General features: G+C 45.6%; 1 protein-coding gene across 6 annotated transcripts in view; it reads left to right on the top strand.

Annotated features, from left to right (window-relative positions):
* LOC119165358 (anoctamin-4-like) overlaps positions 1-15,892 on the top strand; it is a 96,831-nt gene that overhangs the window by 56,816 nt on the left and 24,123 nt on the right. For 5 of the 6 annotated variants that reach the window (XM_075871623.1, XM_075871622.1, XM_075871621.1 and 2 more), the window contains 2 exons: positions 3,190-3,348; positions 4,324-4,360. In XM_075871623.1, coding sequence (XP_075727738.1) covers positions 3,190-3,348; positions 4,324-4,360 — 196 coding nt within the window. The remainder of the gene's footprint in view (positions 1-3,189; positions 3,349-4,323; positions 4,361-15,892) is intronic. The other variant, XM_075871624.1, reaches the window with a different exon arrangement.

Below are 15,892 nucleotides of genomic sequence, written 5' to 3'. Positions count from 1 at the left end.
ATTAAGAGGCACAATAAAAGAGGGACACGTTCCACTAATTGCAATCGATTATTTTCGTGACGTTAGAAACTTTCACGTATTTCAGGCTAATGACTTGGCCCTACAGACACGTGTTAATTTCGATAGATTTCGGTTGAACTTTGTTACTTCTTGGCAAATGTCATCAAAAAAAAAATTGGGAGAATCTTTAAGCTTTGCCTTTAAGAATTGAACGCGAAAGATATATCCTGTTCCTAGTGCATACTTCGAACACTTAGGGAATCGAATCTGTTCAAACTTGCTATGCACCCGCTACGTGGCTTTAAGGTAATAGGCGCAGTAATGTGCGTGCCTTTTGTAGTGGGTGACTGACTCTAAACAACGAAGTCGTTATAATATTCACTTGTTGTGACGCCAGATGGCGATGTACGCTTGTACCACGCATCATTTCTCCGATGTTGCATGTTGTACTGTGAAGCATTCATACAGGATGCGTGTGTTTGTATAGCATGTTACGCTGTAAATTTTACGCTGCATCTCCAATCAGAGAAAGTTGTTTTCACTGCGTTCACAAGCAGACGCGAAGCTGTAGGGCAGAACACTCGCTTGCCACTGAAACGACCCGGGTTCGACTCCCACTCGAATTCCAAAATTTCAGTTTATTTCAATTGCATCTTTCTCAATTTTGAAATAGCCCACATGATAATTTTTGGCTAAGAACCAAACGACGCTGACGCCAACGCCAGGTTTTCGGTGAAACGAGCTCTTTAACGCTATCATTCCGAGTTCACTATTCAACCAACCATAACATTTTAAGGAGAAATGACGAACTTTCAATTCATAACATGCGTAGTATTTCTATCATCAACAAAAACGTGCTTATGGTCAGAAGCGAAAATTACCAATCGTTGCTTTGTAGCATAGGTGGACGGCAGGCGTGCAGAAATACTGGTGGCAGAGCGGGTATTTATTCTTAGGTTGTAACCAGCTATGCGATACCACTTTAGGTGCAGAAAGCTTTAGAAGTGAGCGCAGGAGAATGTCACGCGTATATGCTGATGCTTGGTTCGCTCGTCGGGCGTTGCGAAATGAACCGTAGAGGCTGATGGTACCAAACGAAAACTCCCTCTTCGTTACCATAAAAATCACAAAACAAAACAACAACAAAAAACACGCACTGACTGAAACACAAAGAAAAGGAAATGTCTTAATGACGCGCGTTTCAACGTCCGATTCCGTTTGCGTTTTCTAGTTCCCGCGCTTACAGTTGTGGCGTGGCCTCCGGTCCGCTGAAAGTCCCTCTCACGCGTGATGACACGTCATATTGATGCTCCACGGTGGCGAAGATGTTGAAGAACCACTACAGTGGTAGCTCCAGTGGTTTCTCGCCGAGGCAGGTGCTCGGGCGGTATACCCTGCAGACCAGGGTCGGCGGTGGTTCCGGGGCTGCTCGCCGAGGTCGGTACTCGGGTGGGAAACTGCAGCCCAGGATCAGCGGTTGCTCTGCGAGCTGCTCGCCGAGTCAGGTGCTCGGGCGGGAGCCTGGGGCGAGGCCCAGTCCAAACTTCCGCAGCCCTTCGCCCCTCTAACGCCACGTCCCAGCTCTCACGTTTGCTTGCTTGCTTGCTCTCACGTCCTCACTCGCCCCGCGCCCTCTTCTTCTTCGTCTTCTTCCCCCTCATTCCAGCATGTTGAATTACCTATTCAAGACAACTTCTTCATCTTCTTCTTCTCTTCATCTTGTCATTCTTAACAGAGAATAATGAAATAGAGTTAGAACGAAAAGAACATACGCTTCTCGTACAGCGGGCTTTTGTGAATTTATAGAAAAGCGTGCGAATTTGTAACTTCTAACATTTATCCCGCTAACGAACCTTTATGTGACAAGCTTCATTGCGTTAAACGTGCACCATACACGTTTACCTCGGTGTCCTTGTACTAGGCCGAATTCTCAGCGTGGAACTTGCCGAAATTCGTAAGCCAATATAGACTGGTTTCCTCTCCATATAGTGCATTCCCTAGCCTAAGATTAAAGCCACGTGCCGCGATTACAATGCTCCTAAAATGCGTTGAGAAAGCTTGATCAAACAGTAATTGGACACAAGATGTTAAATACGTCAGACCACGCAGCTAGTACATTTTAATGGGTATTTAAAGTGATACGTGGAAAATTTCGTGTTGCATGCTTCGTCCGCATTGTTAAAGCGCTGCCATCCTTGTATAATTGCTGCGTGCTCCCCTAGTAGAGTACATCGTGCCCTAAATTCTCGGACACTTGTTTTAAACTATACCCATTAATTGTTTAGTTTACGCTCACACATTTCATTAGACGGGACAGCTGAACACTCTCCCATAATAGAGGAACTTGTACTCTAAACCATCAAACATTTTTTCCTGAACACATAGGTTGCTCTAAACAAAATAACGCCTGGCTGCACCTAGAATTTACTGATGTCATTTCCGCCACAGAAACGACGTGAGACAAGTTAAGACGCACAATCACTCAAGTGCAAGCCAAAACGCCCCTCTCATTGTAAACAAATGATCATGCACGATGTCTTCCAGATGCTCCATCACAAACCCTCCAGGAATTTGTTTAGTACAACAAAGCCTTGTTGAGTACAACAGCTCAACAGATCAATGACTCTCTTTATCGCCGATATAGAGTGCTGTTGCCACGTACTGCGCAAATTATTTCTGTGTGGGAGGAAAATTTATGCAAGGCAGATAGTTATGTTGTAAGTGAAGTAATTTACTTTTTTTTCGTTCATCCTAAGGCCGTGGAACCATATAACTCATGGAATTCCTTCATTTTTGAACCAAACGTAACTGTGTATTGTTATTGAATGATAGATAGTTCAGCATACATCTAAGCAGGAATAAGGCAAACAGAAGATTGCAAACAGAACGGGTACCAAAATTGTCAACGGTCACCTACTGTTCGTTTTCTTCGAATGAGCGCGTAGCTAGTCCTGTTCAAAGTGCGTATGTGCCAAAGTGCTCTCAATAGTGTTCTCTCGTGTGTAGCATGTGCGCCTTCAACGCAATGTCTAGCTCTCATTAATATGGCGTCCGACAAAGAAAATGAGTCAATAAACCGACACCTTCTCCCTCGATTCAACACGATAAGTAGTAACAATGTGCAACACGACCACTCCTTTAAATAAGTTTTGTTTCTGAACTGTTACTAGTGATGCTCCTCAATCGCAGTTGTGCCTTGTGATATGCACCGTGTTCGGGATCATCGCCTACCGCATCATTCTGGTGGCGCTGCTTTCCCGAGACCAGAGCTGGCGCGCACTGGCCCACGTCACCACGGCGGTGACCGCCTCAATGCTCAACCTGGTTATCATCTTGCTCATGAACAGGGTACCAGCCATACATTCTGGTCGCTTACTGTGTGGCCTATTTTTTCCTCTTTCTTCTCTTTCTATCTCTATATCTCCCCATCCAGTTCCTACCTGTAGGGTAGCAAACCGGCTATCCTGAACTAGTTAACCTCCGTATCTTTATTTCTCTACAATTTATTCTCTTAGTGAGACAGAATTTGCATCCGTCTGGAGGCGCCGTTACCACACGACGAGGATGATAATCACGTGGCGAAGTTATGACGTCATCTCGTGATGTCTTGGTGATGTCATTGCTTACTAAAGTGGCAAAATTAGAGATATCTCAACGTAATCGAAAAATGATAGTGAAGTTACGTATGCCCTCTTGTGATAATTGCGAGATGTACACGTCCGAATGCTACTGACGTCGACGCAGTCGTCACACCCCGACACTATGTTATTTCGCACTGAACGTAGTTAAGGAGGATTTGCTGGCTTTGTAACGTGTGTACACCGTATCATTAAACTGCGGGATGATAATTCTCATGGTGATGGGAAACGAGTAGGCCAAGTATGGGCAATAGGGCTGAGGCGAATAATGAGATGACACCGGGCTGAGATAAATGACAAATATTGCAGAAGAAGTATAACTACATCTATGAAAAATGAAATAGAAGTAAGTGCAAGAAAACTGTGCCGGTCTACCTCCTTTTTTTTTTACATAAAGCTGGTGGTTCTGTTATAGTCTACAATGCCGTGTTTGCATGCCTAAATAAACATAGCTTATCGTAAGGGACATATTTCTCTTTGTTAAAAATGGCTGATACGCTGCTTTCTTGTTCCAGTGCGTTGTAATTGGTTTGAATACACGACTCTTGCAGTCGTGTTTTCAAGTATGCTTTTTTTTTCTGAGAACATCGCATAGTCTTGAGACAAGTCATTTTCACTAGTCCTAGTGCTTTCAAGATGTGTTTTATTTTAAAAACACGTGATTGTTCTGTTGCTCTTTGTGCAGGTATACAGCAGAATAGCCACACGGTTGACCGACATTGGTGGGTTGCATGTCTCGTACTCTGCCTAGTTTCATACGTGAGCTCTTAAACATAAGAGGCAGCATTCAAAGTACATAAGCGCTTTGTTTTCGAGCATTTGCAAAAGATTTCGGTCACCTAAGTGAACCAGTAGCAATTCGCACAAATCGCAGTTTTTAGGCGGCATGTGAGAATACCAATGACGTTGCGTTTGGTGGAAGCACCTTTCGCAACTTGATGAAAAAGATGTCGAGCGAACCAGGTGGATTTTGCGCTTTATGTATGCTAAACGAAGTGTTATAGCCATGTTCACAGTACCCTGCGTTTTCTCTCATGAATGTGTTTACGTTGGCACTACAGAAAACAACAATGCCTACATTGTGTTGATGAAAAGTGTGTTTAGAAAAAGTTGCTAACGATTTAAAGTACTTAGTACTCTACTATGGGAGAGCATAAAGCCGTCCCGTCCTTGATTCTGGTACTGTAGTTGCGTGCAGCACTTGCTGTTTAGAAAACGTTTATTTACACTATGTAAAAAAACAAAAGTTTCATAACATTCCAGTAATGGGCACGTACACTTCGACAGATCTGTGTACCACGACCAACATCACTACGTTGAAATAAAGACATCATTGCTCTATTATACATGACAATGTTGGCATACGTGTACACAAGAACTCATGTGATATCATGATACAATGAATGGTATAACGATACCAAACTATGCTGCTTAGACAAATTTTATTTACACTATGTACAAAAAACAAAAGTTTCATAACATTCCAGTAATGGTCATGTTCAGTGGTTGTTCGTTCGCACGCTTCCACTCTGACAATTGTCGCCGTTTATTGTTCTCTCAAAAGCGTAACTATGCATACATACTAAATTGGTTTCTCACTGCCGAGTACTGTGGGATCAGACGTTTAATAATCGAAAATGCACATTCATATCTCTGCAAACTCATAACACATGTATAACATTAACTGAAATCTAAAACAACGCACAGGAGAAATCCCCCGGCCACTTGTTTTGAAGTCAAAATCCTGTAGCCAGTGAACAGCTATGCAGCTCGAGTAGTTCGCATTTTCCATCGGAACTCGCAAGCAGACGCTGCCTGCGTCGGCGTTGCGAGGCGAGGGAGGTGGGAGCAAGAAGGTTAAAGTAATAGGTGCTGGAGTGGAGGAGGCGGCCCTCAGGTGAACCCACGTGCCGCCATCTTGTCATAGGCAGAAAGCGCGCCTTCCGCAACTCTAGCGGCTGCGGCCGCACAGATGTTCCTGATGTTCGCCGGGGTTGTAGAGCCTCCGGATGTTGTAATAGATACATCATGCCTTTCTTAACGCTACATAGGTCAAAGCGAAAAGGTTTTTATGGATAATGTTTTGAGTTGTGAGCATCGTATTTCGAGCTTCATGAAAAGAGTATGCCGAAACACACGCATATGTTGATAGCTCTCAACCTGTATTCATATATCTCACGGACACTCTTTTTTTTCCTAGTGGGTTTCTTAAAGAACAAAATATTCGAAGCACTTCGGGGTGTGCTGTTGAACACGTGTGTCATTGAATGACTGGATGACTGGTAGCGAAAATACAGCGATCACATGTGTTAGGGGCACTTGATTGATATGTGGGGTTTAACGTCCCAAAACCACCATATGATTATGAAAGACGCCGTGGTGGAGGGCTCCGGAAATTTCGACCACCTGGGGTTCTTTAACGTGCACTCAAATCTGAGCACATGGGCCTACAACATTTTCGCCTCTATCGGAAATGCAGCCGCCGCAGCCGGGATTCGATCCCGCGGCCTGCGGGTCAGCAGCCGAGTACCTTAGCCACCGGACCGGACTGTGAACCGCAAATTAACCGACTGGGCTAGATGCATTTTTAAAACACCTGTGATGTTCATTGTACACATCCTTGTGCATGTTGATACCACTAAGTGAGTGAGAATATAATATACCGTTAACCATTCATTGAAAATGAATAGGCATCTCCGTCAGTTCGTTTTTTATTACGGCAGTGGCGTAGCCAGAATAGCTCACAGGGCACGACACGGACGAAGTGTGTGCGCTGTGAGCTATTATGCATTTTTACCAACTAGTCCCGTCATAACCCTTCTGTAGCCAATTTTTTTTTCTGGAGGGGAAAAGTAGGGGGGGAGGGGCATTTTGTTGTTTTCGAGAGGAGCGTCCCCTTGAAATTACCATTTGCGCTCTCTACGCCATGGATAATTTCGGGAGAACGGAGGGGGGGGGGGAGGGGCTGATGTGCCAATCACTGGCTACGCCCCTGCTTTTTAGTTGTGTTAGTTAGAAGCTTAAGTCGCAAACATGAGAGTAGTTAACTTTGTTTGGGCAACACATAGGGACGTGCCTTTTTTTTACACTCGTGCCTTTTATTTTGTTATTTGAAGTGCGGCGAATAAAAACTAGTGCCTGAACTGTGCAATGTTTGTGGTGCGACTAACTGTAAAGAAAACGATCATAACCGAGGGATACTCGTACCATTGTTTGTATTCAATTTGAAGACGTGAGATGTGCATCAACTACATGGTAGCTCTTCCAAAACGAAAAAAAAAGTTCTTGTTTCCTGAGGGGAACTAAAACAGCTCCAGAAGAAAATTCTACCATAGAGAAATTGCAGTTAACCAAAAGAGCAAGGCTTTATCCTGAAGATAAATAAAAGGGATCAAGAATCAAAAGCCGATTCCAGAGAGAAGGGGGAGGGGGATGAGCTTTCCCTCATACATATATCTTCTTTTTTGATGAGCATATCCTTTTGTACACGTGTGAAGCATGGGACACCCGTTTTTGTATTCCACGCAAAGAAAGTAGTCAAAACCTACTTATGCATAAGAGCCCCGCCGCGGTGTTCTAGTGGCTAAGGTACTCGGCTGCTGACCCGCAGGTCGCTGGATCGAATCCCAGCTGCGGCGGCTGCATTTCCGATGAAGGCGGAAATGCTGTAAACGCGTGTGCTCAGATTTGTGTGCACGTTAAAGAACCCCAGGTGGTCGAAATTTCCGGAGCCCTCCACTACGGCGTCTCTCATAATCACATGGTGCTTTTGGGACGTTAAACACCACAAATCAATCAAATCAATCGATTACTTATGCTTAAGATTCCGCTACATGAAGTGGAAAATAAACGAGAAATTGAATTCCAAGAAAGTGAGCTCAGCTCTCGCGAGTATGCCTCTTTTATAAAACCAGTATTTCATGCCTTTCGTCGGTGTGCATGCTTGCAAGGGAAACGCTTAAAGATATAGAATAAGGTCGACTGTATTCTTGTTTGCCATTTGACTTTTTGTTTTTGGGAATTTACCACTTATTGCATTCCATAACCATTAAAAGCCACGGCGGAAAGAAGCCGCGGACGCACCTTGGCTACCGTATCTTGCCCATGTCAAGATGGCCGCCATGGCTTCACTGCACCCTACTGGTATGGTGGCTGGAAGGAGAGGTGTCAGCATCGGCGCGCCGGAGAGCGAGCGCGAATTCATCCGGAGGCGGCGGCGCTGCGGTCGCTTTCGAGATGCCCCTTTTCGCGCCCGCGCGTGCGTGTCAGTGGTTTTTCGTTGCAAATATTTCACGCTACCCTGCGGATTATAACGAAGGCTACCTGTAACGATTCTGGCGGTGCACTGCAAAGCGTGTATTGGCACTGAAAACTAGTGTTTTCAATTCACTTCGTAGTATATCAACTACGAAGCTTAGAAAATAGAGAATCAAGTGACTTGCCGTGAGCTTGACACCAAAACAAAGTCCGTGTAGTTTTCACTTTGACACCGCAGTGTTCTCCGTTAAGTCTCAATGCACGTAAAAGTATCGGCAGTCGTTTTTTTTATGACTGGCGCAATCAAGGTCTAATTTTACAAGCAAAGCATTTATTTTCACGAAAGCGGAAAACAACACGAAAAATAAACACAACATCTGTATTAAAGTTGAAGAGAACAGGTTATACGACACTCAGCTAAAGGAAGTGAATAAGGCAACTAAAAAGAACAGGAAATATACGATGATACAATGGGCGTACATACACACATGACATTGAGATCTGAACGGCAAACTTAAATACAGTTACAAACCAGTTCACGAAAAAAATGATTTCTGCATATGTGAAGAACAGCCAGACAGTGACATCACAGTTGTTAATGGGAGATTTGTAACATTGTGAACAAGACGATAGTAAAATCACAAGAAAAAATTGTGAGTAATGCACAATACCTTAAAACAAAACCTTGTTCGCTTAGTTAACACTATGACAGTTAAGTCACACGTCTCAATCTCTTTTTTTATTGGACGAATTTCCTTCAGCAACGATAAAATGCATTCTGGTCAGCGTAAAGAATCTAATTATCTGATTTGTCACTTCCAGTTTGTGGTGTTCAAGCCGACCATATTTAACCTCTTCACAGACAGGCAAGAGATAAGGTCTGTTATGCTGTCACTTTTCAACTTGTTGAAGCTGAAGCAATAGATGAATGCATCTTCCATAGCTTTGACCAGGTCTGTTAAGAATTCGGACGGGTACAGAAGGAATGATTCTGCCGGAAGCAAGCTGGAATTTTCAGAGTGAAGCAACAAACCTGCTACATTTTTTACACTTCGTCTTTTTCCCAATCTTCCGGGCCACATGGCCACTGACGTAATAAGTGATTCGGAAGTCACTTTTGCGTCCATTGAGATCGGTGTGGTCAGGGAGGGCTTCACAAGCAACAATCGTTTCATGAACCTCATTGAGGCACCCCACATCTAGCAGCTTATCCAGCTTATTCTGCAATTTTATTAAATTATTGTGGATGCTCGGACATAGAAAGCTGCTCAGAATTCCAGAAGGTATGTTTCCACGGGAGGGTGACTGTGCCAAACTGTAAAAACTGAGGCAATGCACAGAGATAAAAAATTGTGTCGTTGAAGGGTGATCATGCGAGCCAGACATTTGCTTTAGAATTCCAAAAAGATTTCAAGCGCGTCTTGGCAGAGGTGATACGTCATCAAGTATTTATAGTCCCAGGTTTTCGTGACATAGTGCAGGATGGAAAAGGTGCTGGTTAGAGAGACGCGAACTCCTTCGGCTGTTGATTCACCCAGGAACCCACCCTCCTTAGGTACAGCTTTTTCCCAAGTTGCTAAGAACCCGTTGATTGCCTGTAGCTACGGACGATGAATGTTTCGTCGAAATGAGCTTCGCACACAACGCAGTTATTTTCCAGATGGTGTGCCAGCGCGAGGAATCGCACGCTCTCAAGCCTTGCGCGTTCATCGTGCGCGGGAGCAGAGACAGGAGACGCTTTCTTCCCTTATTTGCGAGCCGAAATATATCTCGCATAGCATCCAGGTGCAAAGAAGTGTGTTTGCTGTTTACCCGTCACTGTGGCATGGTCACATTGGCACCTATTGTTCCTGAACAAGTCCAAATAGGCAAAACACAGACGTTGCGACTTGCGAGCGCACGAGAAAGCTGCTGGCGAGCGTTCTCGACCGATCACGATGGCGACTTGCGCGCCGCTCCGCGGCGAAATGAAATACCAGTACGCCTCCTTTCAAGGTGCGCCCGGGACGATGCTGACACCTCTCCTTCTAGCCACTATACCATTGATGTGTATAGGCGGTGTGTATAGCAATACTTATTTAAGCCTCCCTGGGTGGGAGCGTAGCCGAGGGGAAGAGGCCCACATGCGCGGCGGTGGAGTAAATGCCACAGGAATGGGTGCCTGTAAAGCAGAGAGGAGGCGTAGGAGAGGGAGAGAGAGGACGCGCATGCGCGGTAACAAGGGGTCACGCCATACACCGGATTAAGCTCGACTTTAAGATACTTCGCATCTCAAAATTATATTCTGAAACGAGGAACTACTGCTGCACCTCATTGTTAAAAGTTAACTATAAAGGTGGTCAAGTATAACCCTGGGTTTCCGACGTTGGGAATCACATGTTTTTTCTACCGTGACATTCAGGGGCGAAGTCAAAGGGCCACTCACCATGCCACATGACGAATTTCAATTAGACCGTGGCAGTTTTATGTCCGATAAAGAGCATTATGGCACAAAATTTTTTCCAGTCCGTTCATTACGAGCTGAGACAACTGGTATTCTGAAGTGGCGCGAAAGGACAATGTGAGGAGGCGAGCTCGAAACCCTTGCCACCCGACCCCCGTGCCCTTCGCGAGCCAAAATCTCTTGCCCACCCCATAGAGTTTTCTAAAATTAACTAGAGGAGACTCTGGCGCTGCGATCGTTCAGCGACCATGGGAATAATGGGTAGTACACAGATTTGCATAGTCTTCGTACTTGCGGGCGACAAATCGTACTTGCGGCTTCGTTTATTACTGGTTTCCGTTTCGTTTTAAAGGAAAGAACGAATATTTTTGAATTCCACGACCCGATTCGAAATGGTAAGCCTAAAGGAATAAGGTGGTGAAGGAAAACCGCTGAACATTTGTTGAGTCTTGTTTCGGGAGGAAACAGCTCTAAGCCACACGAACACACAAGGAGGCAGAAGCTCGAAGTACGAAGATTAGACAAATCTGTGTACTACCCATCATTCACGTGCTCACTGAAGCACCGTGCGTTGCAGCTCCTTTAGACACCAGTGCCAGAGTTCCCTCTTGTGTATATTAAGAAACTCTATGCACCACGCTTTCCGGCATCTAAGCAAAGAGTCACATGCGCATGACATCCCCGAGAAAACACAACCCACCAGGGCCCGAGTGGTGTTGTCTTGTTGACCAGCGTTATTTAGTGACCTACTACTGCCTGTTCTGCTGGATGGATGCCTCGGTGCGCGCTTGTTAGGAGACGCTGGTTTAGACCACTGACTTCCTTTGGACGCTCTAGAATAGATGAGCATATTGGGTGAGTGAACGCGTAGGACCGTTAATTTCGTTTCCAGGGCTGGCGTCTGCTCGATGTGCTAACTGCGGGGACACGAACACATCCGACACGCAGGCAAGTTAGCCAAGCTTCTAGTTGCAATTCGCAAAAGAAAAACAGAGAAAAGGACGCGCACATTCCCTTTTCCTGTTTGCTCATTTATCTCAAGTTTTATTTATCTATTCAAGCAACCAATTACACGAATTACTCATGTCATGTGAAATAATTTTCGCCATGTGACGCGCTATTGTTGACCACGTCAAAGCACAGTCGTCTACGTAGAAGACCGATGTCACAGCACAGCCATCTACGTAGGGAAATACCTACGTCTACGTCATGCCCTCATTCTCTGGGCACGCGCCGGCGAAGAGAAGAGAAAGCAACGTTCATCTTGAAATTTGGCCTGTTTGCGCGGCGTGTAGCATTGCAGATTTTGTCAGACGTGATCGTGAATGCCCCGTGTATGCATCACGCTCGTCAGCTCAAAATTGTGAAACCTGGTGAATGGCTTTTTAAGGCAGCACAACGTGCCTCTGTCAATAAACCACCACCCACGGCGTCTACAGCGGATGTAGAAACCGAAAAACTTGTGAACAACAATAAGATTATCGAAAAGCTGTTAAGAACATACAAAATAAAAGGCCACAACGACGAAAAAACAGTAACATTTACCGACAATCAAACATAATATATGACAGGGAAAAAATGTTAACAAGAACAAAATAAAACGCTCTTAACCAGAACAAAACAAGAGGCTGCTATCCATGATGTGGCGCACTCACCTTCGCTAATTGAGCCACTTCTGGCGCGTAGCTAACTGTCCGTGCTACGAGGATGTCTGCATGTCTCTGTCTTGAACATGCTCTCGGGACGGCTTTAAGCTCTCCCATAGTAGAGTACTCTGTACTTTAAATCGTTACCCTCTTCTTCTACCCTCCCCTTCACCCACGTCCTTCGGTTCCATATCAGGCTGACGCACGGGACGGCTTTAGGCTCTCCCATAGTAAAGTGCCAAGTACTCTAAATCATTAACAACGTCTTCTAAACACACGTCCAGTAGTTAGGTTGTGAATCGAGCATCGAACAGCACGGGACTGCTACAGCTCTCCCGTAGTAGAGTACCTCTATTACACTAAATAGTTACCCACTTTTTCTAAACACACCTTCCGAATGCTGCTCTTCTACCGAAAAGCTTATTAATAATGCCTTAGTGGACTATAGCTTCTTTTAGCGGGACGGCTCAGTGCTCTCCTATAGTTGAGTACGAAGTACTCAAAATCGTTGAACATCTTTTCTAACCTTCTACCGAAATGTGTATTATTAATGCCGTAGGGGTATCGAGCAAGTGTGCTTGCAGTAGTAACCCAATGAGTGTTTTGAAAAGGCTCTGTGAGGCCGCTCTTCTAGCTTTCACTGTGACTGTCGTGCTGCTTCCGCGCAGGCCTGGCATTTTTTATAAGTGTGGGGCCCACAGGACGGCTTTCAGCTCTCCCATAGTAGATACCTGGTACTCTAAGTCGTTGCCCACTTTTCCTAAACAAATACACGAAGCCTTAGGTAATTATTCCTAGATGAGGCGCGCGAGACGGCTTTATGCTCTCCCATAGTAGAGTGCCCAGTACTCTGAATCGTTACACACATTTTCTTAGCACAGCTCATACCTCATAGTTATTTCTTTAGATGTGGGACGATTTTCAGCCCTCTTTTGGTGGAGTATTAGGTGCGAAGCAGCTATTTGACTCACGTGTGTAACGCTGTACGTACGTGCGTCCATACGAACGCACCGCAGCGCGCCCCCTGGCCGCAGGTATTCGAGCAGTGCCAAGTAGGTCACACCGTAGCTGCACGCTGACGTCACGCTCCTCTCACACGCTTCCCTCGCAAGTGCTCGTTGACGTCATTTTCTCCCTCACCCGTAGCACGCTCACCAGTAGCACCCGCAGCCGCCGGCTCCTCCGCCTGCTCATCACACAGTTCTACCTCGCTTCACCTTCTCCACCACCCGCAACGCTCGACCGCACGTCGAGTGACTCTTTTGGCTCGTTTGTCTGTGATGAAACTTACACGAAACTAAACCCGCCTTTGATGTCTTTGCGTTTCAAACAAACGCTTACTCGAGTAAATGATACGCCAAGTTTCGCTTCACACCGTTCTTCCAGCAACCGCGTCGACCCCGTTTCAACTGAGTCAATGCTGTGCGCACCGTAGCTGCTTCACATCCCATCAGGGTTTCCCTTCGGGGAGATGGCTCATTTTTTATGTACCCTGAATCGTTGAGGACATTTCTGAGCACATGCTGAGAGTCTTTTTCAGCTACCTGGAACAGCTTATTGCTCTCACGTAGTCAAATACCTCGTACTCTAAATTCTCGAACATTTGTTCAAAAGAGAAGAAAGAGAAGAAAATGGTAGAAAAGGAAAGGTAGGGAGGTCAACCATTCCACAATAACCGGTTTGCTACCCTACAGGTGGGAAAGAAATGAGAGATATTGTAAGAAGGAAAGAAAAGAAATGAACAGAATGCACAATACGCAGCACGTGCACATGCACCGAGTCAGTAAGAGTCCAATAATGTGGCGTGGAACGTGACATCACTCTCACAGCCGCTTGACCAGGTCCGTCTTCTTCAAAATATAAGCAGTTGCTTGGTCACCTTCAGCTGCAATGTCGTTTGTCGACGACATTCTAAAACGAATTCAACAGACATTTGTCTGCTGTAAAGGTGCGCTACAATGGACACCAGTGATTTTCTCTTCACATTGTAGACCAGACAGTCAGGCTGTATGTGGCTTAGCGTCTCTCCCCGCCGCGGTGGTCTAGTGGCTAAGGTACTCGGCTGCTGATCCGCCGGTCTTGGGATCAAATCCCGGCTGCGGCAGCTGCATTTCCGATGAAGGCTGAAATGTAGCCCCAGGTGGTTGAAATTTCTGGAGCCCTCCACTACGGCGTGTTTCATAATGATATGGTGGTTTTTCGACGTTAAACCCTACAAATCAATCAAATCAATCAATCGTGGCTTAGCGTCTCGTCAAAATTACAGGCATCGCAGGGAGCATCGTCGGTCGTTCCAATGCGGAAGGAATACCATTTCGTAAATACCATGTGCACAATGCGTAAATACCATGTGTAAATACCCCTAACCACAAAAAATAAAGCAGTGTGGCTTCTCTTCAGTGGAGTCCACTTGGCATATAGAGATACATCAAATAGCGCAGGCTGTGTTGATCAGTGGTCTGGTTGATCTGGATGCTTGGTGGGTACCATATACAGAGCGTTGTCTCCTTTCTCCTTTGCAAGCCCTCGAAGGCTGCTGGCTGCGTCGTACCTCGAAAGCCGTATGGCATGCCCATGTGTGCCGTCAAGAGCAGCCCGAGTGGCATTATCGGCGTGTTGGTTTCCTATGACGCCGCAGTGAATTGCAAGCCACAGAAACGTCACGTGGTGCCCTTTCTTATAGTATGTGTGAATGAAATGCCGAATTTCAAATACGAGCTGCTCGTATAGGACACGGTGTGCTGCTGAAAGCACAGATTGCATGGCTGCCTTAGCATTGGTGAATATCGACCATTCTTGGGGTGGTTCCCGGTTGACCAAACGAAGGGAAGCGCGCACAGCAGTTAGTTCCACAGCTGTCGAGGTCATGCAATGGTCAGTTTTAAAGCTGATGGCCATAGCTCTTGCTGTGACATCCACTGTACAGGACGAGGACAGCAGATTTGTGGAACCATCGGTATATATTTATGCACACTTCCCGCATACCTTTTGTGCAAAACAAGCAGATAGAGTTGCTTCAGCACAAGTGACGACAGTCGAGTGGCCGTCATTTGTAAACTAATGACGCCTTATGCCAACTCAATCAATGGGCGGCCCGTTTGTTACCCTCTGTTACCATTTGCAATCAGTGACAGGGACCTCTGCTGGAGCCTGCACGTGACCTACATGAAGCAGCGCTTGACGGCATTTTCTCAGCTGTTCAAGTTCTTGGCAGGAAAGACGTGGGGGATGTCATTAGACGTGATGCTAAATCTCTACAGAGCGCTGTTTCTCGTTTTCTTAGATATAGCCTGCCTGTGCTGAGCAGTACTTTGCAAAACAAATATTATCGTTCTGGAGGCAGTCCAAGCACAAGCACTCAGAGCGGGCCTTGGTTTGTCCAGATGTACGTCAACAGAGGCAACGATTGTGATTGCTCATGACCTTTCAGTGCAGACTCACATTACAGTCAAAGTCCTGAGAACGCACATCAGACACTTTGCACGCGTGCTTCCAGTCATCGCCTTGCCACACTGCCTTCAGACAGACGCCAAGCATCGTTAGCTAAAACTGTTGTCGAATTCAACGAACAACTTCACTCGGGCTTAACCATTGCGCCTAAACTTTCGATGTCCCCGTGGTGCCTTATTTTACCAACAGCGCATCTCATTGTGCCAGGAATCTAGAAAAACAAACATCTGTTCTTAACACAATCCAACTTACGTTATAGGTCGTTATCACACTGGGACGGTTCAACGCTCTCCCTTAGTGGCGTACATAGTACTCAAAATTGTAGAACTGTTCCTTCTAAAAGACAGAATACTCGAATTGTGGTGCAGAACTTTGCTTTTATTCGCATACGTATAAGAATGGCTCACTGTTATCCCATAGTTGAGTACGAAGTACTTGATATCGTTAAACACTTCTAA

The sequence above is a fragment of the Rhipicephalus microplus genome, chromosome 8 (assembly GCF_043290135.1).
Source record: "Rhipicephalus microplus isolate Deutch F79 chromosome 8, USDA_Rmic, whole genome shotgun sequence".
Lineage (NCBI taxonomy): Eukaryota > Metazoa > Arthropoda > Arachnida > Ixodida > Ixodidae > Rhipicephalus > Rhipicephalus microplus.
Note: the sequence above shows the minus strand (reverse complement) of the source record. Positions and strands in the feature narration are given on the sequence as shown.